The sequence below is a fragment of the Lithobates pipiens genome, unplaced genomic scaffold (genome assembly GCF_037356315.1).
Source record: "Lithobates pipiens isolate NorthernLeopardFrog02 unplaced genomic scaffold, aLitPip1_a1.2 Scaffold_3, whole genome shotgun sequence".
Lineage (NCBI taxonomy): Eukaryota > Metazoa > Chordata > Amphibia > Anura > Ranidae > Lithobates > Lithobates pipiens.
Genome location: NW_027507790.1, coordinates 88,019,653 through 88,045,849, shown reverse-complemented (window position 1 = coordinate 88,045,849; position 26,197 = coordinate 88,019,653). Strand labels below are relative to the sequence as shown.

General features: G+C 40.2%; 1 protein-coding gene across 1 annotated transcript in view; it reads left to right on the top strand.

The window, feature by feature from the left end:
• CUX2 (cut like homeobox 2) overlaps nt 1–26,197 on the top strand; it is a 598,839-nt gene that overhangs the window by 244,476 nt on the left and 328,166 nt on the right. The window contains exons 2-3 of the mRNA XM_077462022.1: nt 11,987–12,097; nt 16,221–16,268. Of these exons, the coding sequence (XP_077318148.1) occupies nt 11,987–12,097; nt 16,221–16,268 (159 nt within the window). The remainder of the gene's footprint in view (nt 1–11,986; nt 12,098–16,220; nt 16,269–26,197) is intronic.

The window sequence follows — 26,197 nt, the reverse complement described above, 5'->3', positions numbered from 1 at the left end:
AATCATGGATCAGCAGCCATGATTACTGTGGTCAGCACACAGAGGGGGAAACAGGAAGAGGCAGGTATCAACCAGGTTTTTTACAGTTTAGAAAGCGGCAGATTAGACAGCACAAGCACTGTGTTGTGTAATCTGCTCTTTTTTTTTTTTACAACCACTTAAATAAACTTACTGCTAATTTCAGAGGAAGCATAGCAGGGTTGATTCATATAGAATCCTGCTTCCAGTTCCTATATGTTATAGCTGTGATTTGTGTGATATATTTTGTTTTAGAAAAACACTGGTCAGAAAGGTCAAATGGCAAGAGCTTGGAATATGCTGGGTGTAAAATTCCAGGTGTTTTACTGCATCTGGGTCGCCACGTGAGAATTTACCTGTGCGTGTGGATATGATGTTATGTTATTCCTAAATGTAGAAGTTCCACATTTGGGAAACACATCATACGTGCATACGCAAGTGAACACTGATGCACAGAGCCATTTTAGTTTATAAGAGTACGACTGCATATAGCCACGTATAGTTTGTGTTCACATGTATGGCAAGCTGTACGTGCAACCTGCAGCTTCCCGGGCATGGGAAAACACCCATATTTTCAGCCTCTCACCATCCATGTGCATGAGGCCAAAGATTTTACATATGTTTTAGGAGTTGGTACTTCTAGGAAAATAGTTGGAAGCCTGAGATATTATATTTTCACCCATCAGCATAAAGTACTGTAGCTATACAATATCGTTAATGAAGCCATAGGCACAGAAAAAATCTGCCACTCTAATTGTTGGAAATTAGTCCTTGTATTTAAAAGGGTTTCCTCTTTAAAAGGGCAATTTTGCTTTTGGTGCAAGCTATTTTTTAAGACATGGCCCTCTCATCTAAAGCCTCATACACACAATCGGACTTTAAACAAACTTTTCCGTGGATTTCTGAACAAAGGGTGTTGGCCGTGAACTTGTTAAGCATACACATGTTTGGACTTTTTCAGCCAACTTTAACCAAATCACATGGTTTTTCTGCTCTTTACCGCCACCTTTGGTCAACTTCTGTATTGTTGTCTGATCTTTTGCATTGGTTCTGAGCATGCGTGTTTGTAAAGTCAGATGGTTTTCTGTACAGACGATCGGACTTTGCTCCATCGGACTTATGTTGTCGAAAAGTTTGTCTGTTTGCACAGCCAACATTTGTCCAATGAAAACCGAAAAAGTTTGTCCGATGGAGCGTACACATGGCTGGATGTTGCCTTAAAACAGCTAATTTGCATGTTTGTTGTCAAAAAGTCAGATCGTGAGTACGGGCCTTTACAGTGATTTTTACTGCCCAGGACCTCATATCCTTCCTTTAGAAAGCATTGTTTTAGGGTTGTTTTCAACAAGCCATAAAGGACAGCTTGTAAGAAGGGTACAGCTGTCATTAAAGGTGACCTTCACCTCTCCATTGTTTACCTCCTTTTTTCTTTTTCATTGGGTTATTCACAAAAAATATACTCACATGCCCACTGAGTCCAGTGGTGTTTTGTAGTGATCTTCTATGGCACACCCAGTCCTGCATCACTATGTTCTTTTCTACCGTCATTGGACACCAGCTGTCTCGCTTTTTCAGGGTCTTGTATTCACCCCTGTGGTGGCTAACGGCAGGGTATGCACTGTAGAGTATCCCGAGGTCTCCTAGGATGCGTGACGTGGTATACCAGGAGACCGTGGGCAACTGGATATGCCATTTTCATCTAGGCAATAATCCCAATGTGCGAGGAGGATTCCCCCCAAAAATATTTAAAAATACATAGGATAAAAATGTCAGATGGTGAGAGAGTAGTGAAAGGATGTAATATGGTTTGGAATATAGGTTAATTTTAAGTTTATTTCACATGAAATGTCACCTTCATTTCAAATACATTTTACCACATGGTATACCATGTACAGTTCCATGCAAAAGTATTCCCATCCCCTGGCTTTTTACCTATTTTGTTACATTAAAGCCTTTAGTTCATTGTTTTTTTTAATCTGAATTATATGTGATGGATCAGAACACAGTAGTCTAAGTTGGTAAAGTAAAATTAGAAATATATATACATAAAACTATTTTTCAGAAATAAATAAATGATAATTGGCATGTGTGTATGTATTCACCCCCTTTGTTATGAAGACCATAAAAAGCTCTAGTGTAACCAATTACCTTCAGAAGTCACATCATTTGTGAAATGATGTCCAACTGTGTGCAATCTAAGTGCAACATGATCTGTCATTACAAATACACTTCTTTTTGAAAGACCCCAGAGGCTGCAACACCTAAGCAAGGGGAACCGCTAACCAAACACTGCCATGAAGACCAAGGAACTCTCCAAACAAGTAATGGACAATGTTGTTGAGAAGTACAAATCAGGGTTAGGTTATAAAAAAAATCAAAATTTTGATGATCCCTAGGAGCACCATCGAATCTATCATAACCAAATGGAAAGAACATGTTACGACAGCAAACCTGCCAAGAGACGGCCGCACACCAAACTTATGGACCGGGCAAGGAGGGCATTAATTTGAGAGGCAGCACAGAGACCTAAGGCAACCCTGGAGGAGTTCTACAGCAGAGACTGGAGTATCTGTACATAGGATGACAATAAGCCGTACGCTCCATAGAGTTGGACTTTATGGCAGAGTGGCCAGAAGAAAGCCATTACTTTTAGCAAAAAACAAAATGGCATGTTTTGACTTTGCAAAATGTGAGAGACTCCTAAAATGTATGGAGGAAGGTGCCCTGGTCTGATGAGACTAAAATTTAACTTTTTTGCCATAAAAAAAAACCACTATGTCTGGCAGAAACCCAACACATCACATTACTCAAAGAACACCATCCCCACAGTTAAACATGGTGGTGGCAGCATCATGCTGTGGGGTTGTTTTTCAGCAGTCGGGACTGGAAAACTGATCAGAGTTGAGGGAAAAATGGATGGTGCTAAATACAGCGATATTCTTTAGAAAAACCTGTACCAGTTTTTGTGTGATTTGAGGCTAGGATGGAGGTTCACCTTCCAGCAGGACAGTGACCCCAAACACACTGCTAAAGCAACACTTGAGTGGTTTAAGGGGAAACAATGTGTTGGGATGACCTAGTCAAAGCCCAGACCTCAATCCAATAGAAAATCTGCGGTCAGGCAAAAATCCCAGTGGTAAGATGTGGCAAGCTCATAGAGACTTATCCAAAGCGACTTGGAGCTGTGATAGCTGCAAAAGGTGACTCTGCAAAGTATTGACTTTAGGGCGGTGACTAGTTATGCACATAGACTTTTTCAGTTATTTTGTCCTATTTGTTCTTGCTTCACAATTAAAAAAAATCTTCAAAGTTGTGGGCATGTTCTGTAAATTAAATGATGCAAATCCTCAAACAATCCATGTTAATTCCAGGTTGTGAGGCAACAAAACATGAAAAATGCCAGGGGAATGAATACTTTTACAAGGCACTGTATATGCCCAGTTAAGTTCAACCATTTATCTATATTACCTACAAAATTCAAACTTATATTTAAATACTCCCAAGTATTCTTTAATGTTTCTTACTGCGTGCATTTATTTACATTGTGCCGTCATTTAGTATGTAGTCATGGTGCAGCGCTGAACTAAATAAAGTGATAAATGAACAGTTCATAAATATTCAAAGTAGTGTTCTTATGCTGTGTAACAGTGATAGATGGAAACTGTAACCAACACCCGATCACACTGACTCTTACCCTAATGTGAAGACATATAGGCAGTAAGTAACATCCGATGGCAAACTCAGCAATCCTCCACTCCAAGGATATCACCTACTCCAGAAACAAGATTTCACTAGCACCGATAATCAGGTAATGAATGCTAATTCAGAAATATATTCCACCAACAGCCCACATGAATGTCAATTAGAGCTTCCACCACCACAATGATACTCTCAAGATATAAACAAAACAATCCTCATTGCGTAGACATCCCAGTTAAAAGTTTATTAGAAAAAAAATATATAACTCACATTCTCATAGTAGGCTAAAATGCATGTAGAAACGACCAGCATTTCTAACCAACAAGATGGCCACTGCGTCCCAGCATGTGATCACGTCACAAGTTCCAGCACTGCCCTATGCGTTTCGTCATTGGATGATGTCATCAGGGGCGTGAATGTTGGTGACAGTTTCCATCTATCACTGTTACACAGCATAAGAACACCACTTTGAATATTTATAAACTGTTCATTTATCACTGACTTTATTTAGTTCAGCGCTGCAACATCACTACATTACTGTTTGTTGTCTCCAACAATACCGTGTTAGCTGCTATATGTTAGGATTCCTGTAATAACCCAAGCACAAAAGATCTGTGTGCCTTCATTTAGTGTCATGCTGGTGAAAGTCCCTATAAGGGATTCTGATAAGAAACTCCCTCTTTAAAGGAAAAGTACAGCCAAAGCTCATTTGGCTGTACTTCTCCTGTGGATCACAGTAGTGCAGATCATTCTGCACTCCTTTGACCCGTTTTCAGCAGACTGTCAACTGACATCCAGGCTCGGACAAGATCGCGACCAAATGGTCGGAATCGCCCACATGCCTGGACTGGCACCTGGCTCAGGCTCTCAGCGAGCTGCTGAGAGCCTGAGCCAGTCCCTCCTGCCCCCTCCACAGCCAAGATCTCTAGTGAGCGTGGGAGGCCAGAGCAGAGACCCGGTCACTGACAGGTACCATCTCTCTGCTCAGGGAGCTGTGAAACCGTGTTAGAGCTGGCGGGGGACAGATGCAGCATCAAACTAATGTTGTAACCACCTAGGTAAGTATGAGTTAAAAAAAACATATATTACAATACTTGTATGTAAGTCTGTTTGACCCTTTCCAGACATTTAGACTCCCTAGAGATTGTTACCCTCTGGGGAGCAGCTGTAAAGCCTGGTCAATGCATACATGTTTCACATGTGTCAATTACTCTATAGGGTCTCTGGAGAGCCAGTTTATTAACACATGCTGATAATTATGTATGGAGTAGTGCAATATTTTATCTTGCCTTCTCCTCATACCATTTGTTTGGTGTAAGAGACTGCCGACTTGTCTCTCCATTCCCTCCCCGGGGTCATCTTACATTAGTAGTCTAATGCAGCCAATTATATGAGGAATATTGGTTCTTGTTTGAGCCTTCTTACAGCAGGCATCATAATCCTGAGAGTGATACAAAGTGTATGCACGTGATTCGCTTTGATCTTCACCACTAATTGCTAATGTCCCAATTAGGTTACATTAAACAGCAGACAGATGTGTGCAGGCCGTGGTGCGTAGGCTAATGGTTGGTCATAACAATCCAATGTGTCTGCTGTTTTATTCCAGAAATCACAGAAAACTGTTCAGTTGTACCACTGAAAATGTTTTTATGAACCATAACCCTTGTATGGCACTTTAGGAATATTAGTCTTCCAAAAACTATAGCTTAGTCATTGTTTATGTGTTATGTTTTAAAATTCATATTAGTGCTTAATTTCCTTTCTGCCTGCTCAGAATCAGAATAAAGAGAACAACTGATACATATATGTTGGTACACACTGGTACACACTAGCACCATAGCTATATATCGCTATAAAGCTACAGTATCTCCAAAAAGTGAGTACACCCCTCACATTTTTGTAAATATTTTATTATATCTTTTCATGTGACAACACTGAAGAAATGACACTTTGCTACAATGTAAAGTAGTGAGTGTACAGCTTGTACAGTGTAAACAGTGTAAATTTGTCTGTCCCCTCAAAATAACTCAACACACAGCCATTAATGTCTAAACCAAAAGTGTTGAGTTATTTTGAGGGGACAGCAAATTACATAGTTACATAGTAGATGAGGTTGAAAAAAGACACAAGTCCAACCTACGTGTGTGATTATCCACTTGCCGCCCGCCCTATAGGCAATTGACGGCGGCAAAGTGGTTTCATAATCCTGACCGGACGTCATATGACGTGATCAGGATTATGAGCCGCTGCGCGCCAGGGGTCGCGCATCGCGGCGATCGTTGTTGCGGGGTGTCAGTCTGACACCCGGCAACTACGATCTCGGTAAAGAGTCTCCGACGGAGACTCTTTACCATGTGATCAGCCGTGTCCAATCACGGCTGATCACAGTGTAAATGGGAAGAGCCGGTGATCGGCTTTCCCTCACTCGCGTCTGTCAGACGCGAGTAGAGGAGAGCCGATCGGCTGCTCCTCTGACAGGGGGGGACTGTGCTGATCGATTATCAGCACAGCCCCCCCGAGGATGCCCACACTGGACCACCAGGGACGCCACCAGACCACCAGGGAAAAGGTAATAAAGGTCATAATCCTCCCTAGACCACCAGGGATGCCAGTCAGCACAATGGGTGCCAATCAGTGCCCATAATGGATGCCAATCAGTGCCCACAATGGGCATCACTGATTGGCATGCATTATTGTTTGGCACTGATTGGCATCCATTACTATAGTATAACACCGATACCGCCTATGAGTGCCCACCTGTGCCGCCTATGAGTGCCCACCTGTGCCGCCTAAGTGTCCACCTGTGCCGCCTATGAGTGCCCACCTGTGCCGCCTATGAGTGCCCACCTGTGCCGCCTATCCATGCCCACCTGTGCCGCCTATCCATGCCCATCCGTGCCGCCCATCCGTGCCAGCTATCAGTGCCAATTTGTGCCACCTATCAGTGTCCGTCCGTGTCGCCCATCCGTGTCGCCCATCCGTGTCGCCCATCAGTGCCGCCTATCAGTGCCACTTCATTGGTGCCACATTGGTGCCCATCAGTGCCGCCTTATCAGTGCCCATCAGTGTAGCCCCATCAGTGCCCATCAGTGAAGGAGAAAACATACTTATTTACAAAGTTTTTAAACTGAAACAAAAAAAACATTTTTTTTTTCAAAATTTTCGGTATTTTTTTATTTGTAGCGCAAAAAATAAAAACCGTAGAGGTGATCAAATACCACCAAAAGAAAGCTCTATTTGTGGGAAAAAAATTATAAAAATTTCATTTGGATACAGTGTAGCATGACCGCGCAATTGTCATTCAAAGTGCGACAGCGCTGAAAGCTCAAAATTGGTCTGGGCAGGAAGGTGTTTAAGTGCCCTGTATTGAAGTGGTTAAATGTCAGTATTACATTGTATATCCCTGTATGTTGCAGTCGTTCAGGTGCTTATCTAATAGTTTTTTTCAAACTATCAATGCCCCCCCCCCAACTAAAACCACCACCTCAGGCTCTAATTACTGGCTAAAAAAAAAAAAAAAAACATTGAAATCCATGCGTCTGGCGTCCTGCATGTACATTAGGGGCCAGGCGCATGGATTATGCCGTAATGGAGCAGCCGCCACTGATTTGGGAGATTTACTAATACTGGTGCTCACAGAATCTGGTGCAGCTGTGTATAGTAACCAATCAGCTTCTAACTTCTTGTTCAATTAAACTTTGACAATAAAACCTGGAAGCTGACTGGTTACTATGCAGAGCTGCACCATATTGTGTGTGTACCAGTTTTAGTAAATCTCCCCCTATAAAAGGATCTGCATGTGATGCAATTAGACTTTATTGAATGATTGACAGGCTGCGTACATCTGCTGTATTCATATAACATATCTTTTTCACAATGTACTTGCACTATGCTTGGATTTCTCCTACACTGTGCCTCTCCTGATGTTTTACCATACAATTCTAAATAAAAAATACATTAAAATTAGAGCTGCATGATTCTAGATAAAATGAGAATCACATTTTTTTTTTGCTTAGAATAAATATCACGATTCTCTCACGATTTTCACGGCATAACATCATCTTTCACATTATACAAAAAAAATGGGCTAACTTTACTGTTTCGTTTTTTTTTTTTAATTCATTGAAGTGTATTTTTTCCCAAAAAATTGTGTTTGAAAGACCTCTACGCAAATACCGTGTGCCATAAAATATTGTAACAACTGCCATTTTATTCTCTAGGTTCTCTGCTAAAATAATATATTATAATGTTTGGGGGTTCTAAGTAATTTTATAGAAAAAAATACTGATTTTAACTTGTAAGCAGCATGTGTCAGAAAAAGGCTTAGTCTTTAAGTTGTTAAACTGCCCTCGTTTACAGACCGAAGTTCATTCCTTTGATCTAATTCTAAAAGAACTAAATATTACATTGTATCTCTTCTCTTCTGTATCTCTCAGCGCTGACCAATGTTGATAAACATTTGCCGGCTTTTATTTTATTTTGACAGATCTGAGCAGAGAATGGCTCTGCTCTGTTTACATAGAATCCTAAAAATGCCTGATTAAGATCATGATGGGGGTTAAATCGAGATCATGATTTTTTAACGATTAATCGCGCGGCTCTAATAAAAAATGGTTTTGAGCAAACTGATAAGGGTTAAGTCAACGCTGTGATGACCCATTCCAGTTCTGAAAACAGGCTCTTTACAAAGCTGAAAGTCGGAATATCTGAATATGTGAAAAGATGACTAAAACGCTATCTGCTGGCTAGAAAGGAAATTGTATTATCAAGCAGTATTTCAGTTTCAATAATTGTTTAATCTAGTATCTTTAAACATGCATAACAACAATCACAATTTCCATCAAGGAAAGTGTTTACACAAAAATCAAGGTACAATAGAATGACAGCCTGGAAATTGTAGTTCCGTGGCTATTTGCTATAATCTCCATGACTATATACTATAATCATTTTACCCTCCAACAAAAAAAATCTATAAAACACCCTAATTGTCCTATAACAGACAACTTTTACAGCAAAGAACTGGGAGATATAAAAGAATGGAAAAGGGGGCAGTCTGGGGGCGTATAATAGGTAGAGAGTGGTGGGGAAGGGTGAACATTGATTACTCTTTTAGCAGACTTAGAGGTCTAACTAGTTTGATAAAATCATCAAGAACAATGCCATTTTATTTTTGTTATCAAGGGGGTGGGGGGGGGGGTGAAAGACCACCAGACTTTGGCTAGAACTTGTTTTGCTGCCATATAAAGGAAAGTAAAGAGACAGAACTGGGTGTTTGAACAGCGCTTAGGCTTCAAGTTTAGACTTTCATAGGATCTTTTGGGGTACCTCTCCCTAAGAGAGTGTAGACCATCTGGCATACTCTACTTCAAAATCTCATGATGCAGGGGCACTTCCACCATATGTCTGGCAGCCCCTAAAACAAAATCCCTAAACAGAATGGATACATTTTTCTTGTTGTTGTAGGACCATGCACCAACAAATAAGTAGCTTTAGGGTAGTTGTTTTAACTGAGGCATTTATAAAACAGTGGGACGTGGTTTCCCAGATCTGTCCCCAATCTTCAACAAATGTTTATCCCAGAGCTTCACATATTCTAGAGGTTTGCAGGCCTGGCTTTCCAACAGTAAATGTTATTATATATTTTAATAAATTTTATTTTTATTAATGTAATGTCTCTGGCTGTTGGTTCTTTGAGGCATATGCGCCTAAATTGAGTGAGCCTGTGTAATGAGGATGGTCTTTTAATGGTTGTTGGGAAAAAAATCTTAGTTTGCAGGTATCAAAAGATCTCAGAGGCTGAGATGTGAGTTATATATCTGGGTGAAGATAATAGCTCCTGGCTAGATGAAAGATTCTGAATAGGCCTTTTTTGACCCACCATTGATAACAAGTTGGTTTAGTAATATTGGTTGGAAACATAGGCTAAGCTAGTGGTGTATAGCTAGCTAGTGGTGCATAGGAGGATCAATTTGCCAGAGTATCTAACATTGTCCCTTGTTTCCAGTTAATGTCCAATAATTGGGTTTGTTATATGGTTATGGACACTAGAGGGGATCCACATGACTATTTCTACTAGGATAAGGTTGAGCTCTAGACCTTCCAGATAGATCCAGAGGGGAGGACCCGCTCCCAGATGGTAGGTTGATAGTTTAATGGGGAGGACTCAAATCTAATATAACAACTTTGGTAGAAAAGCCATTTCTACAACCACAATTTGGACTAGCTACAACATTTTGTATTTTTTTCTATAATTCCATAAGTTGAGTAAATTTCCTTCTTAGAGCTGGATAATTTGCTGCATACATGGTAAGTACATGGTACCCTTGGTGGAAGGAAAAAAGATAGCTAAAAGTGATATTAAAGTCTTGTTTTTTTTTTTTTGTTAAAAATAACAGTGGTTAAAAAGTAGCAGTGGTTTTGCACAAAGCAGCCCAGATCCCCCTCTTCTCAGGTCCCTCTTCATTGCTCCTGGCCACTCCCTCCTGTTGAGTGCCCCCACAGCAAGCAGCTTGCTATGGAGGGGCAGGCAGCTCTTTGTGTCCATTCAGACATGGAGCCGTGGCCCAGCCCCACCCCTTTTACTCTCCCCATTGGCTCACTGACTTTGACAGCAGTGGGAGCCAATGACGCCACGCTGCTGTCTCAGCAAATGAGGAGGGAAGTTGTGGACAGCCGAGTCTCTTGTGCAACATCGCTGTATCTAGATGGACCTCAGGTAAGTATTAGTGGGGCTGAGGGGGGCTGCTGCACACAGAAGGTTGTTTTTATCTTAATGCATGGAATGCATTAAAAATAAAATAAAAAACGTCTGCCATTACAAACACTTTAATGTATGGCCAGGTTAATAATTTAGTTTTGTTTATTGGAAAGTTATAAAAATACACTTGTATAGAGCTATGCTATTTTTGACCTGAGCTTAAGGTGCCTGTGGTAATTGGCACCCCATGCTGTTCCTTTTTTGTGTTTTGAAGAATTCTTCCATGATGTCCAATGAGCTGGTGTACAATACAGGCAGTATGTGTAAGAACGAAAAGATATGACTATAACCTTTCTGGATCTGAAAAGTCATTTTGTCATGGTAACTATAGTTGCATATTGACTTGTCATCCCGGACCCAAAGTTAAATGAAGACTTTTGGGTGGAGGTTGTCAAGGTCAGAGTTTTGTATAAAAATTAAGAAATTAAGGTACTTACTCGTTTCCAGCACTTTCCCTGCACTAAAGCATGTACATGGTAAAAGTATACTACCATACTTTCATCATATTTCCTTGTAATGAGGAGCAGCTATTAGAAAAATATAGTTCCTGTTCTCGTTATGTACCTGATGCGATAAGTGGCTAACGCTCTTAACCTTTAGCTCTGGAACCTGGGTTTAAATCATACCTGTAACACTATTTATATGGAATCTCTTCCTCCAAGTTTTTTTGTTTCTCCTGGCAATCTTAAAATATACTAGTTGTCAGCCTTCCGTCCATGTATAAATGTGATAGGGACACATTTCCACACTGGAAATACAAAAAACATGAAGCACAACTTATACAGACTAAAATGAAAAAGCTCCTAATGTGTTATGGGATCTTAAGAAAAGGTTGCAGTGTGTTGGCTAAACCCATAATGGGTAATGCTATGTAACCATTTTCAATAGAAACCAGTGGTGGTTTTCTTTAAATTCTATTATCTGGGTTGGTTGATTCTGATTATTATAAGCCCAGCAAGATGGTTGAAAAATGTCCCGACCTCATGGAGCATGCACTCCCAGTGAACTGCTTATGAATGAGTTTGTAGGGCTCAAAGGTCAGCATCCTGAATGTGGGCACATTTATTTTCCCATTTTGTGCTGAAATTAAAAAGCCATATGTATGTTTAAAAGTCTTATTTATGAACACTTAAGCGTAAGTAAGTCTAGCCTGGATCCATTCCCTGGGTGTTGATATATGTCAGCTGGCAACCACACTTTCTTTACATTAAATCCCGAAGACTACGTTATTGCATCCCGCAATGCTTCTGCAAAGTTATCAGTGAACTCAGGCCAGTGAAAAACCCTTTGAAAGAAACTTCACTGAGGAATATTGATTATAGCAGCTTCTCATTATCTAAAAGCTGTCCTGATTTTGCATTGAATACATACTTTTCTTCCTTAAATAATTCATGCACATAGTCGATATTGCGGCTGTCTCTCAGAATTGGTAGTTAGCAAACTTGGACATGAGATGGGTTATGTATGATATTAAAAAAAAAATCACTCCCCCCTTTTCCTTTTTTGTTGCAGAAAGAGCTGAACTCTCTCGCATCGGAGTTGGCTGCGCGGCAGGAAGAGAGCGAACATTCCCACAAGCGGCTTATTGAACTCAGCCGGGAGTTCAAGAAGAATGTCCCTGAGGTATAGTATGTTACACTACAAGTCTCGCTTAACCTACTGATTGCTGATGTGATTTGTTTTTAGGTAGAGAAACATTTAAGACCTTTTATCATTTAACACTAAATTCTATTTATTTCTTTTTATTTCTTTTTTTTTTATTGAATTAAGACATAATAAAATACTGGTGGGAGCATAGTATCTCGATGCTTTACCAATCTTTTTAAACACTTCACAAATACAGGAATAATTAGGACAAACAAATTGCTATTGTAGGTTTTGTATGATTGTGTAGCTGAATATAATATAGTTATCTTCCTTCTTCAAAGCAAATCTGTTCTTAGCCTATGCAGAGAAAAACAACATGTTGACTTCTCTGCCTCTCTTCCCAGTATTACATACTCACCTTCACTTACCAACAGTCTCATGTAGCCTATACAGACAACAGTATCTGGTACTTCTGGATGTAGAGAAGCATATGACTCACACTTCTTCTCATGTGAGAAGAATGTGCTTGTTGATTGGCCCATCACTTGGGGATGGGGAGATAGTCCTCAGCCCTGTGTAAGCTCTGACTAGGGACACTCAGAGATCTTCCAGAGACCTTGCTTTTTTTCTCTTCTGGTGGCTGAATGATGAGTTTGTGCTGCTGGGAAGAAAATCATTAAAGCAAACCTCTTGCTTTGTTCTGACTAAGCAAATTACTGGTTCATTTTATTAGAATCATTCCTTAGTGACATCATACCCCTCAACACTCTCTTTCAGGGGGATAATGTATTTTATTGTATTGTACAGTACACTTCAGACGTCATACCTTCAGGCGATTAGACACTGGCAAACATTTTTGCTAGGGCCTCCCCAGAGTGTACCCATATAACCCTGCCCACTCCATGAGGCTTCAGTTTTTATTTAGTGTCCTTGGGTGATGGACCTGTTCTCTGGATAAGTATTTTTTCATTTTTAAACCATTGAAATCTTTTTTTCATCAGAAACTTCTATCAGAGTCTGATTGCTTATTGCCTTTCATTACCTAGCAGTTTCTCATATCAGTTACCCTCAACGTGTGTTCCTCAGGCACCATTCCCAGTGCTCTGTGGGGCCAGCCTGAAATGTTTGATTCAAGCACTGGATTCTGTGTTAAGCACTAACCTTGACACTTGCAACGTGAAGTTAGCTGCAGGTGCTATACAGGTCCAGTACCATGGTCCATTTCCTTGGTGCTCAGACTCTGAAGACCCCTTCTGGGGTATGCCCACCATGACTGGCCTTAATAGGTCCAGAATCATAAATATGGTAAGATAGGGTTTCCCTATATATAGACTGTCGGTGGCCGCTTCCCGACCCACTCCTTAAAGAGGGATTCCACCTAAAAAAAAATATTAAAAGCCAGCAGCTCTAAATACTACAGCTGCTGACTTTTAATAAATGGACACTCACCTGTCCCGGTTTCCAGCAATGCCGGCAGCCGAGGCCGATCGATCGCTCGGCTCTCGGCTGCTGCCGCCACCATTCTAGGTGAGGGAATTAGGAAGTGAAGCGAATCGGCTTCACTTCCCGGTTCCCTACTGCGCATGTGCGAGTCGCGCAGCGCAATAAGAATTGTCCGCGCTGTCACTGGGACCCGTGTGTGTCCCAGCAGACAGCGCGGCAGGACAGGAAATGACATAGACTCCCATGGGAGTCTATGCCCGGAAGTGGGTGTAAATACCTGTCTTTGACAGGTATCTCCACCCCCCTCCCCCCTGTAAGGTGCCAATTGTGACACCGGAGGGGGGGAGGGTTCCGATCAGCGGAAGTTCCACTTTAGGGTGGAACCCCGCTTTAACAACCAGAATTCGAATCAGTTGATCATTTTTTGACTGATCAGAATTCAAATCATTCCAAAAATTTGGAATTCATTGGCATTTTTAAAAACTAAGCGATATTAAACTAGCCTCAAATGAACGAATTCCGAAACGAATTAACTAAGCAAAATTAGTAACATAACAAATCTGTCCGAGACAAAAATAATTTTTCCTCTCTGCACATGTCTAATAGTGGCTCCTTCTCTAAAAAAAAAAACGTGGCTCTCTCGACTGGCAGTTGTACATCATAGGTGCAAGGGAGCAGGGACTAAAGGCCAGAATAATGTGTTCTACTGACAGCCTTCAGGAAACACAGAACATGGCTCAGGGTGATAGTTGTCCCCTTGTCTTGAAGCATTGTCCTATATTTACACTGCTTCCCTTTTCTGAATCTAGTTCCCATCATATGGTCTGCATGACAAAAATGGATTTAGCATTTCAGATGCCACTATGTCTGAATTCTTTGAAAAACTTTGAGCACTTCCAGAACCTTTGTTTTCCAGAGGCTAAAAACCATATATGTCCTCTTTTCCATCAACACTGTTCTGAAATCATAAGCGAAACCTCCTTTATTTACACATATGGAGAAAAGCACCGAGGACAATGATTTTGTAGTGGAGGCAGCTGAGGATTTTGCCTTCCATTGAAGCTTATGAGGTACAAGCTATGGTCTTGTGCCAATTGCTTTCCACTGTAGGCACACTAATTGTGCAGTATGCACTAGACTGCCTAACAGTGCCTTATTCTCTACATCCAAAACAGACCCCTTTGGGTACTAAGAGATTGGCTAAATCTAAAAATACTTTTCTCATACATGCACAGATTGATTGTCCACTTTATGACGGCTCACTTGGGTTTATACTCCTCCTAAGCTTTTTTGATAATATTTATCCTATAGAAAATAATTTAAAAGCACCTTACAGTTCCTATTGAGGATGTTCCTTCCTTTAGGAATGCTGTTGATAGGCATTTTGAAGTTCTTTTAAAGGACTTATTTACAGTCCTGCAGCTGGCTATTGCTACAGAGTCCATTTGCCATACTGTCAACAACTGGTTGAGACACATAAACACGGTCCAGTAATGTGTCTTTAAAGACCCTGCTCTCTTAGAAAAGTTATGTCAGCCCTATTGTTTTGTGTTAGCGCTCTTAAAATAAAAATGTAATCCGACAAGTCTCTTATCGATGTGCTCATGAGAGGTTTTTCCATCCTCCCCAATCATTAACCTCCAAGTCAAGGCTTAAGACTTCCTTTGTCGCAAGCCATGGCCCACCAAGCCTTCCCAGAAGCCCTCCTCACAATGGAAAGGAGCTCTCACTCTGAGGAGACCTGTTGGCATTTGTGCCACTCAAGATTTAAGATGTCCTGGACCTCTGGGTCCCCCTCCTCACTTTTTACTTTCAAGTCTGCCAACTTCATACCAATGGACTGCAGATTTAATGAACGCCTTGCACCAACTTCAGGCTACTTCAGCAGAATAGATTTAAGGTTTATATTTAATCCTATTTACAGTCTCAAAACCAAATGGTGGCATCCACCCAATGCTGGGCTTAAAATCCCAAAACAGATTTCCTTGTGTGCCAAAATTTTGTGAAGAATCTACGAGATCTGCCATTACTTCCCTCAGACAGGGGAATTTCTTGCATCAGTAGACATACAAGATGCCTATCTCCATATTCCCATCATCTCCTTCTAGTGTGTATCAAGCTTTAGTCCAGAGCTGCTATACAATGAATAAAAAGGCCCAGAGCTGCTTTTAAATACATAGCAAACTGGTGATGTTGGAATATTGGGGGCTGTTGTATTTCTTGATGATAATCAAAATACTGTATAAAGTCAACAAATACTGTATACGAGTTCTGTTATTGTACATAAAGAAAAATTGTTTTATAAAAAAGATATTCCAGACATTTAGTTTGTAGTGTGTCTCTAGCCAAAACTTGGTTAAAATCCCTTTCTGTGTTATTTGTGTCCCATTGGGGATATTTCTCCTAATTCCTGAACTGGAGACAAAACAGGGGAAATCTCTTCAAAAGTGAATATAAATATTATTTTAGATGGTTCTGTTGACAGTGGTCACCAGTATAAATATAGCGGATGGTTCTCCCCAGTGGAATAAAAATAAAAACCAGATAGAGCTTATAACCATACTCTTGCAGAACTGATTTTTTATTTTTTTTTCACTGGAAATACACTTTAAGAACAGTCTTAAGTTGGTAATGATTGCTGCTTTTTTATCCATTTGTTTTTTCTTAAATAAATGTTTGTGATTGGCTCTATGAATGATGTCTTTCTGATTTCTAGGAAATCCGGGAAGTTGTTGCTCCAGTTTTAAAAAGCTTTCAGGCTGAGGTAAGAATGAATTTATTTTTAAAGAAAATGAAAAGCTGATATTGAGAGGTATTTGGATTTTTAAAAGACAAGCCACTGGCCAGTTGTAAGGCGTAGTAATATTAGTGCGCATAATACTAGCTAAGTGTGTAGGTGATTCCTCAATTATAGCATGTTTTGGGTGGATAACTTGTCCACAACCACTACAGTTTTCTCTAAGGAGAAACTGACATCTACACAATCATTATTTTTACAATGTAAAATAGCTGCAGTTGTTGCCTCTGAATAGTCTTTGGTCACTCCAATCCAATTCGCATTAGATGGAACTACCCTTTAAGCCAGACATGTAATAATGTACCCATACACATAAGAAGGCCATCATAAAATTTTACCTGCTTTGGACAACATTTGTCTATGGAAACCTTCAGATTCTCCCTGCTAAATGTTTACCATGAAGCATTTTACCAACCAGTAAAGTTCCTAGTTGAAATGGCACCAGGGATGTCTGTGCGCGCCATTATTGCATTAATGTTCCGTTGATGCTAATGCCCTGTACACATGATCGGATTTTCCGGCAACAAATGTTGGATGTGAGCTTGTTGGTGGAAAGTCTGACAGTGTTTATGCCCCATCGAACATTTTTTGTCGGATGTTCCGGCAACATATCTTGGCTAGCAGGTTCTCAAAATTTCCTCCGACAAATTTTTGTTGGACTTTCTGATCGTGTATACACAAGTCCACGCATGCTCGGAATCTATGCTCACCAAACACAACATTAGCAGAAGGAGCCCAGAAGGTGGAACATGACTATTGAGCTTCCTTTTTATCGGCTCGGCATACATCTTGTAAGTCACTAAGTCACTATGTTCGTAATTGCTGGCCAACATTTGTGTGACCGTGTGTATGCAAGACAAGTTGGAGCCAACAACCTTCGAACAAAATTCCACGGTTTTGTTGTCGGAAAGTCTGATATTGTGTACGGGGCATAAGAGTTTGCATGTTAAACTCTTTTTTAATCATAAATCATAATCATTTGTGTTATGCAAGCATGAATATCCATGTAGTAATTGTATAAATAATCATTCACTACCATCCTATAACACTGCCATACTACAATCCTAGTTATTATAATTTTGAGAGGCCTCAGACAGTTAAGCTGGCTTTACATGATTAATTTTTTTTCAAAATACAATGATCATTGTTGCCAGCTATTGTCGGTGACACTGATCGTTCGTCAAAAATCCGGCAGGCTGATTGTACACAAGTCAAGCTTACCCAAACATGGATCGAGATTAAGCCAGTCCCTGCTGGACCGGCCAAATTTCAGTCCATGTATGGCTAGCTTTAGGCCCCTGTGGAGCTGTGGTCTCAGTGCATTTAAAACAGAAGTTTGGGTATTTTTTTTTTTTTTTATTTCTTTAGAATCACACTTACCTAGGTGGATACAGCATTGGTCTGCCTGAGCAGAGAGTTGGTGACTATCAATTAACGCTGTCTGCTCTGCCCCCCCCCCCCCCCATACTAACTGAAATGCTTGGCTGTAGAAGGGGCAGGTACTGGTCCAGTTTACTAGGTGGATCCTGATCCTATGGTAGAGATCTTTCCCAAGCCTGGACCAGATATGTAACAACAGCCGACTGAAAAGGGGTCACAGGAGTGCAGTACGACCTGCACTACTGTGATCCACAGGGGAAGTACAGACAAACAAGCTTTTGCTGTACTCCTCCTTTAAATTAGAGCACAGAAGTCACAAACAGGCATCCCTCCCTCACATTATTTTTTTCTCTAGGATCTATGATAAGTAGTTAAGCAACAGGTTCAATCCCCTTTATTATCATTAGAATGGGATATTCATTATTAGTTTCACTCACAACTGTAGCCTAAGTATTTTATTTTTCATCTTACAATGTTTTTATTCTGCTTTACTTTCATGTAGCTATTACTTTGTATATCAGGGATTAAAAACACTTATAATTTACACTGAAAGGAATGAAAATTTTTAAACCTATAGCAAATCCATTAAAGTGGATGTAAACCCTCACATATACCCAGTGAAGTGAACAGCCTCAGGTGATACAGAGATGAAACAAATCCTCCTCCATAGGTTTTACGTGTTCATCTGCAGTCTTCTTTTAACTACACCCCTTCAAAGGGGCAGAAAAGTGTTAAAATCTCTCTTCATCTGCCAGGAGCACAGAGGAGGGGGCAGAGATGCTCCAGTAACAGTGTGTGAGCTGATTTGAAGGAACAGCACCCGCTCCGCATTGCAGAAGAACTGTGTTCTGTATAGACAAACTGTCTTCTGACCTCCCTCCCTAACACAAATTTATCTCATGTGTCAGAAAACTTCTCAGAAGTGACTCATGCCGATAACAGAGGAACAAAGCACCAGAGAGAAACAACACTTAGAGCTTTGGAGAGAGATAAGTAAACACTACAGATATATGTGCATTGCTAGATCCCGTGACTGAGGTTTACAATCACTTTGAATTAAACAATTTTGTATGTTTTCTTAAGATATGTTTTGGCCTGCTAGAACATCAATTCAGATACAGCAGACATATTGGGGGTTACTTACTAAAACTGAAGCATGCAAAATCTGGTGCAACTATGCATAGGAACCAATCATCTTTCAGGTTTTATTGTCAAAGCTTAATTGAACAAGCCGAAGTTAGAAGCTGATTGGCTACCATGCACAGCTGCACCAGATTTCACACTTACCAGGGTTAGTAAATCCACCGCACTGTTTTAGTTGTGGTGCATCATTATTTGTATTATTTTACAGCTTAATATATATTTAGGATGAACCGTTACTTATTTAGTATTAGGTTAATAGAGTGTTGGCAGAAAATATATGTTTCCTAGGTTGGCTGGAAACAAATTCCTCTTGTAAGCCATCACTGTATTTGATTTCAACTTTTACATCTATAACCTTCTGACTGGGCAACATGTCATTGTTATAGTTGTCCTGAATGCAAAAAATGTAGATTTGCTATGTTATAGAAAAGGTCTAGAAATCTTATATCTGCCTAAGCAGATTTAGTTTTTATCTTAAATTCCTCCTGAAAAATAGCAATGCACTCCATGGTGTTGTTTTAGTAAAGGCTAATAGGTTGTTAACTTTGCAAGGGAAATTGTACTGTATACAGAGGTGACTCAGAAGAAGATGGTTATCCAGAAGAAGACAAAACAAAACCAAAAAAGACAAGCTGGTGTTTCGTCACTGCTGTAGAGATAAACCTATTCTGAGACTTCAGTTGCAGTCAGATTAATTATTTCCATCAGATACTTTACACTACCAATTATAGCTAATAATTTGCATGGTTTATTGAGGATATATAATTTGAAATCCAATGGAAGCCACTGAAAAATTGATTTATTGATGGGTCTTGTATTCTTTTTGCATTTTAAAAATTAAAGTGATTGTAAAGTCTCATTTTTTTACCTATAACTGCCACCTCCCTCCTGTTCCATGCCCCCACAGCAAGCAGCTTGCTATGGGGGCACCCGAGACACAAGCACCCGAATCCATTCAGACACAATGCCCCGACCCGGCCTCACCCCTCTTTCCTGATTGGCTAGCTGACTTTGACTCAGATAATCAGTGTCATTCATGGACATCGCTGGACAGAGAGGGTCTAAGGTAGGTGTTATGCCCTGTACACACGGTTGGACATTCCGACCACAAAATCCGTTGGATTTTTTACAACGGATTTTGGCTGAAACTTGTGTTGCATACAAATGGTCGCACAAAGTTGTCAGAAAATCCGATCGTTCGGAACGAGGTGACGTACAAAATTTACGACGGGACTATGTAGAGGCCAGTATTCAATAGCTTTCTTCTCCAAATTTTTTATGAGCATGCTGGGCACTTTGTGCGTCAGAATTCTATACACACGATCAGTAAAAGTCAGATCGTATTTTGTTGTCAGAAAATTTTAGATCCAGCTCTCAAAATTTTTCCGTCGGAAATTCTGACAGAAAAAGTCTGATAGAGCCCACACACGATTGGATTTTCCTACAACATAATCCGATCGTACTTTTTTCGTCTGAATTTCCCACCGTATGTATGGGGTGTACGGGGGCAGAGGGGGCTGCTGCACACAGAAGGCTTTTTATCTTAATGCATAGAATGCATTAAGATAAAAAAAAAGTCTGACTTTATAACCACTTTAAGTAAAGTCTAACCTACCAACAAATCATTGACATTTGTTTGATTGAAAGATGCGGAGCAGAAAATTCTCAGCATGGCAGTAATAGGAGTAATTGGATCTCCAGAACCATTAACACACAGAGGCAGTGTTTGCGCTAACATGCAGGCACACCAAGCCCCATTTTGCTGATTGTCAAAATAAAGGACAAGTGTGTATTTTTCCTGGCACTGGAGAAAGGAACACTCTGCCCCTGTATAATTGACAAAATAAATGAAGCCTGCTTGAAAATGGACAAACTTTGAATATCCTTGCACAGGAAAACCAGAGCAAGACGTAAGGCTGGCTAATTATAAAAGTTGCTTTACAAAAGATAATTCAAAGCAATAATTTAGCAAACATAATCAAGTAGCACAGATGGGAATTTTGATGAATGGTTTGCAACATGCAATTAGCGGCTCTAGCAGTTACATATCATTAACCCCCAGAGCACAAAAATTATTTTCTCATTATTAGCTGAAAAGGTAAAATTAAGCTGACTAGACTGTAAAGGGAAAAAATACAATTAATTACCTCTATTTATTATAATCATTATTTTAAACATAATTTTTTTTCTACTCGATACGTGATTGAAAACATCAGAATTATAGGTTTTGTTATGTTAATTCACACATGAAAGTTTTAGAAAAATGGCCTGAAGAAATATTAAAAAAGGGCAGTTTTCTCAGTGTGAATGCATTGCTTTTTATTCACTGTATAATTGCACATTGCCATTAAATCTGCTCTTTTAATAGCTTTAAGTAAGTCTGCGCTTCAATTAAATTACTGTATACGGAACATAAGATCTTGACTGGTACTGGGCAGCGGGTTTCAAGTGATATAGTGCAAAGTGTTATACAGTAATACACAGCACCTGAAAAGGGAAAATTATCAACCTATAGACAACAATCCAACATCATCCACATTAGATTCATTGGACCTGTTTTACTGAAGCTTACACTGGTGCATCAATCGTGCTGGATAGCCTGGTTGTACCCTCACAATATTTACTAAGTGCCTTTCATGTGCAGGGCTAGAGTGTGCATATTGGCAATTTTCTATGAAGTAATTTAAAAAATGTGATTTTCTCTACCGTTTTAAGGTCTATCTAACTGCTGTTAGTTCAGGGCTTGGCAAGTCCCTGGTGCCAGGACGCCATGACAACTAGAAATTGCGACCTGGCACCTGGGCTTTTGTCAACCTTCTGCATCCACCTCCTACATGCTGGCCGCGCTATAGCCAAAAGACAGCTACAGCGCAGTTATCTAGTTCTGGGAGGGCATCTATTGATGTCCTCCTAGAACCCCACCATCCTGCATGCACCTAGAGTGAGCATTAGCCATGCTCTGTGATCACAGATTGAGGTAAAGGGGCAATCACAGTAGCTCTTTACCATGTGATCAGCTGTGTCTTATCACAGCGGATCACATGTAAACAAATGAAGGTTATCAGCATTTACTTTCCCCAGCAATGTCATACTGTGATGAAAGGAAAGCCGATAACTGGCTATCCTATAACAGGGGACGTTTACACTGATCAGTACCCTGATTATCAGTGCAGCCCTCTCAGTTCCATTCAGTGACCATTAGTGCAGCATATCAGTGACCATCAGCTCTGGCTATCAGTGCCCATTAGCGCCGCCAATCAGTGCCCATCAATGCTGCCTTATCAGTACAGCCTCATCAGGGCCTCCCCATCAGTGCAGCTTATTAGTGCCCACCAGTGCAGCATATCAGTGACCATCAGTGCAGAATATCCATGACCATCAGTGCCGCATCATCACCGCACATTAGTGAAGAAGAAAAAAATGCTTATTTGCAAAATGTTATAACAGAAATTAAGAAAAAGGGTATATTTTCAGAATTTTCTGTCTTTTTTATTTGTTTAGAAAAAAAAAATCCAGTGGTGATTAAATTCCACCAAAAGAAAGCTCTATTTATGTGAAAAAAAACATGATATTGTATAGACTTCCTGCTTCGTGTTCCCTGCAGTCTCCTTGATCTGTTTGTGAATAGTGCCAGAGCAGCTAGGAGCAAAAATAAAGGCAAGATGCATAGCCTTGTACAGCCTACTTGACATTGTAGCCTTGTACAGACTACTTGACAGGTGCCCCACTGATTCAATGGGGGCTAGGCCTGCGTATCTGTGTGTGGGGATGTTCTGGGAGATTTTTTTTTATTTAGCCAGAGGGGGATGGAGAAATCACCATCTGGAATAATCATCAATTCTGCAATGATATATAAAAATTCTGAGATAATATGGCTGCCTTCTCTGTTTAAAGCTCAGAAGTCTTTGTAACTATCTCAGAATTCTGACATATTGAGGCTGATTTACTAAAGGATTACGAGTGTTCATACAATTCAGACAAGTCGTGTATATTCACGTCAGTTATCCATGCACTGATGAAATTAGTAAACACAGATTATTAGATAATTAAAATTAATATTAGTTACTTTCTCAGAATTGTTAAAAATGCTGTTTTTTTTTATATTTTTTTGCCCCTATGCTGTTTTGCTGTGCACATCCAGCATATTGCTCGCCACTGTCAGGCTGAACTAAAAATGCCATTATACTGTGCCGCAAAGTATTATAGCAGTCATTCAAATCATCCCCTCCAGGTTTCATTATCAGTCACACTTATCTCTCTTCAAATGGTGAGGGATGACACCATAAGGAACAGCAATGGGTACTCGCTGGCCCCTTACCAAGCATCCAGTGAAAAAGCCAACTCTGTTTGTTCCTCTGCACACCGCTTAGGTTCTCATTTCTATTTTTCTGTGGCCTCTGTGGGTTGCAAGGACACATCTAAAGGAGTCTGCCACTGCTCAGGCCACACAACAGCGGTATGAAAAAGGCATGCATGAAGCCTCATTTTGGCTGATGAAGTGCCAAGCTTGCCACTCATAGCAACCCTTCTTTGTCCACCCTCTCCAGTGATGAGTCTAACAAATGCCCCCAGTAACAAGCTCCATTTCTGACAGTAGCTGGACAGGTAAGGCAAAGGAAGGCTAAGGCTATGTTCACTTTGCACACCACCTGTGAACTTTAGGAGGTTAATGAATTAAGATGTGAGCTGTCATTAAGGTGCATGAGTTAAGAAGGGTGCAGCTCACCATGCAGAACCCCCCCTACACACATGAAAGTACTGCACTACGGGCACCTGTTCCTTTTTGCCCCCTATAATGCTTGTCATGACCTTGTTGTAGCTCTTAATTTATCTCCATGTGCAGGTCGTCCTAAAACACCTTTCATTGCAAAAAATAAAGTTGATATTATTTGTTGTGAAGTTGTGAAACGAGTCACCAATGGCGGCTCGGTTACCACCTTTAATGGGGAAATTACGAGGGGCATTCAAGTCAAACTGAGGCTTTCAATTTTACTGGTATGAAAAGGGCTGCTAGCATGGCTGTACTACACACAGTAAGTGGCAAGTGTGTCCTATTACTGATGGGCAGCGCACATGTAGCGGGCCAGTCCAGGGACTGGTAATCAAGATGACAGACAACAGTTTTGTGCGTGTATTGAACATTGTGTGGTGATGAAGTTTTTTGTGAATGAAGGCGTAAAACCCATGGATATCTACAGATGACTTCAAGCACAGTACGTTGATGAGACGTTTAGCTGCAGTAAGACATTTTAATGGTGTAAGCGTTTCAAAGATGGCTGTACGTCCGTTAGTGTCGATCCCGGCTATGTTAATTCCCAGTCCACAGCAATGATTCCTGTGAACAATTAGCGCGTGGAACACCTGATCCTGTATAATCGACACATAACCTGTCGTAAAATTGCACCCCTAATAGAGTTCCTCGGAGGTCAGGATTTCAGCACTTATGACGAAGTGAAGCAGGCTGTCCTAGAATGATTAAGACATACTGACAAATATTTCTATCCCAAAGCTTTCCAGGCATTAGTTTAACACTGGGATACATGTATAAATGTAGCAGGAAATTATGTCAACAAATATATGCAGTTTCCACTCCTTGAAATTTGTTTATTTATTAAATAAACTCAAAAGTCCCAGTTTGACATAAACGCCCCTCGTATATTACCTTTTTATATCTACTTCAAAGCAGCAAGGTGTTTTTAAAGGTATTTTTTATTGCATTGTAACAGATACAAATTTACAGACAATTCAACACATCAAACACATTCTACCAATGCTCTTCTGCTGTCACAAATAAACAAGTAGTACATCATTCAGAATTATCGAAAGTTCTCTCCAAGTTCCCCAAACATATTAAATCTTACAGAATGGCTTCCATTTTCATATGATAGTTTGTAATGTTAAAAGTTATTGTTTGCCAAGCATTACCATTCCAGTAGCTTTGGGGAAGTTCACACACATCTTCTTCACAGGAATGTTTTATGTGCAATGATTTCCAGTTTGGGATGAGAACAGCAGTCTGAAATATTTTTTGCAGTGGGCCAGTACATGTCTCATGATGGAATGAAGTAACTCTGTGAAAAGTGTGTTCTGTATCAGATCACTGTTGCAAAGGAAGTTTTATTGATTGAGTGACAGCCATTCATTTTCCCTCAGACTGTTCTGGTTTATTGGAAGTGGGAATGAGTAATGGTGCAGGGAGAATGCATTTCCATTAGACGGCAACTCTACTTAATACATTTAATAGTCAGAGGAAACTGGTTCCAAAGTGCACTGCTTTTGCTTATATGCTGCTGAAGCAACATTGTCACAAGTCAAGAAATGCATATTCCTTTCTAATTTGTGTCAAATTAATGTTGCTCAGTATATCAGACCAAGAAGTTAAATCTATGAGATCAAATGATTGATTGATCTGTCTCAGTACCTAAAACCTCAATATATATAAATGGGCTTTCAAAAAGGATTTACTGCTTAAACTACTAGATGCATTAATCGCTGAAGCATTGACTGCTTATTGCATACAGTGTAAAAGTTTCACAGAGTTTTAGTCAGAGAGCATAACCAGATACATGTTTTCTGAATTGACAAGCTTTTTCTAGGTGAATGTAAAATACATATCTATAGATGGAGAAAAACCAAAAAAATTCAAAAGGACACATTTCTAGCTTTTTAGGCACAAAAACCTTCACTATACTAAAAAATAGTGCTCTGCGGACATTCACTTTCAACAAATATCTAGTGATGGTTTGGAGTGAAGGGGAGTTACCATCAAAAATATCTGCTACTGTTCAAAGCACATACCTCTGGTCACCATAAATGAAAGCATAAAAACCTCTGAATATAAATATATAGTTTTTTTGTTTTCTACTGCAGTACAAAATATATCTAATAAGGGAGGGTTATAACTGCTGTCCATTTTTCCCGCTGATGTCAGTCAGGAGGAGAGGAGACTGCATGTCAAGATCAGCGCTCTGTAAACAAGGTATATACAGCATTATTTTTTTAAAGCACAATCACAGGTGGTCCTTACATTTAAAAAAAACTGAGAATTATCTGAAAAAGAAACAGTAATTTGAGCAGCAGGATGGGAGGGGGTGGCGCAGATGCGGAGCTCACAGTCAGAGGGGGGAGAGCACACAGGAGACACAGAACAGGGCTGCGGATGACAGAGACACGTACGCTGACTCTTGTGTCAAAGCTCAGCAGGCCTGATATATCGGAGTTAACGCAGAGAGGGGAGGATAGAAACTGTCAGGATCAGCCAGGTATTTCCAGTGTTACAGGGGTCCAAATGACACAGCACAAGCACTGTGCTGTATAACATGCTTTAAAGGAGCAGGATCTTTATTTAATTTTTTGGGGTTAACAAACGCTTT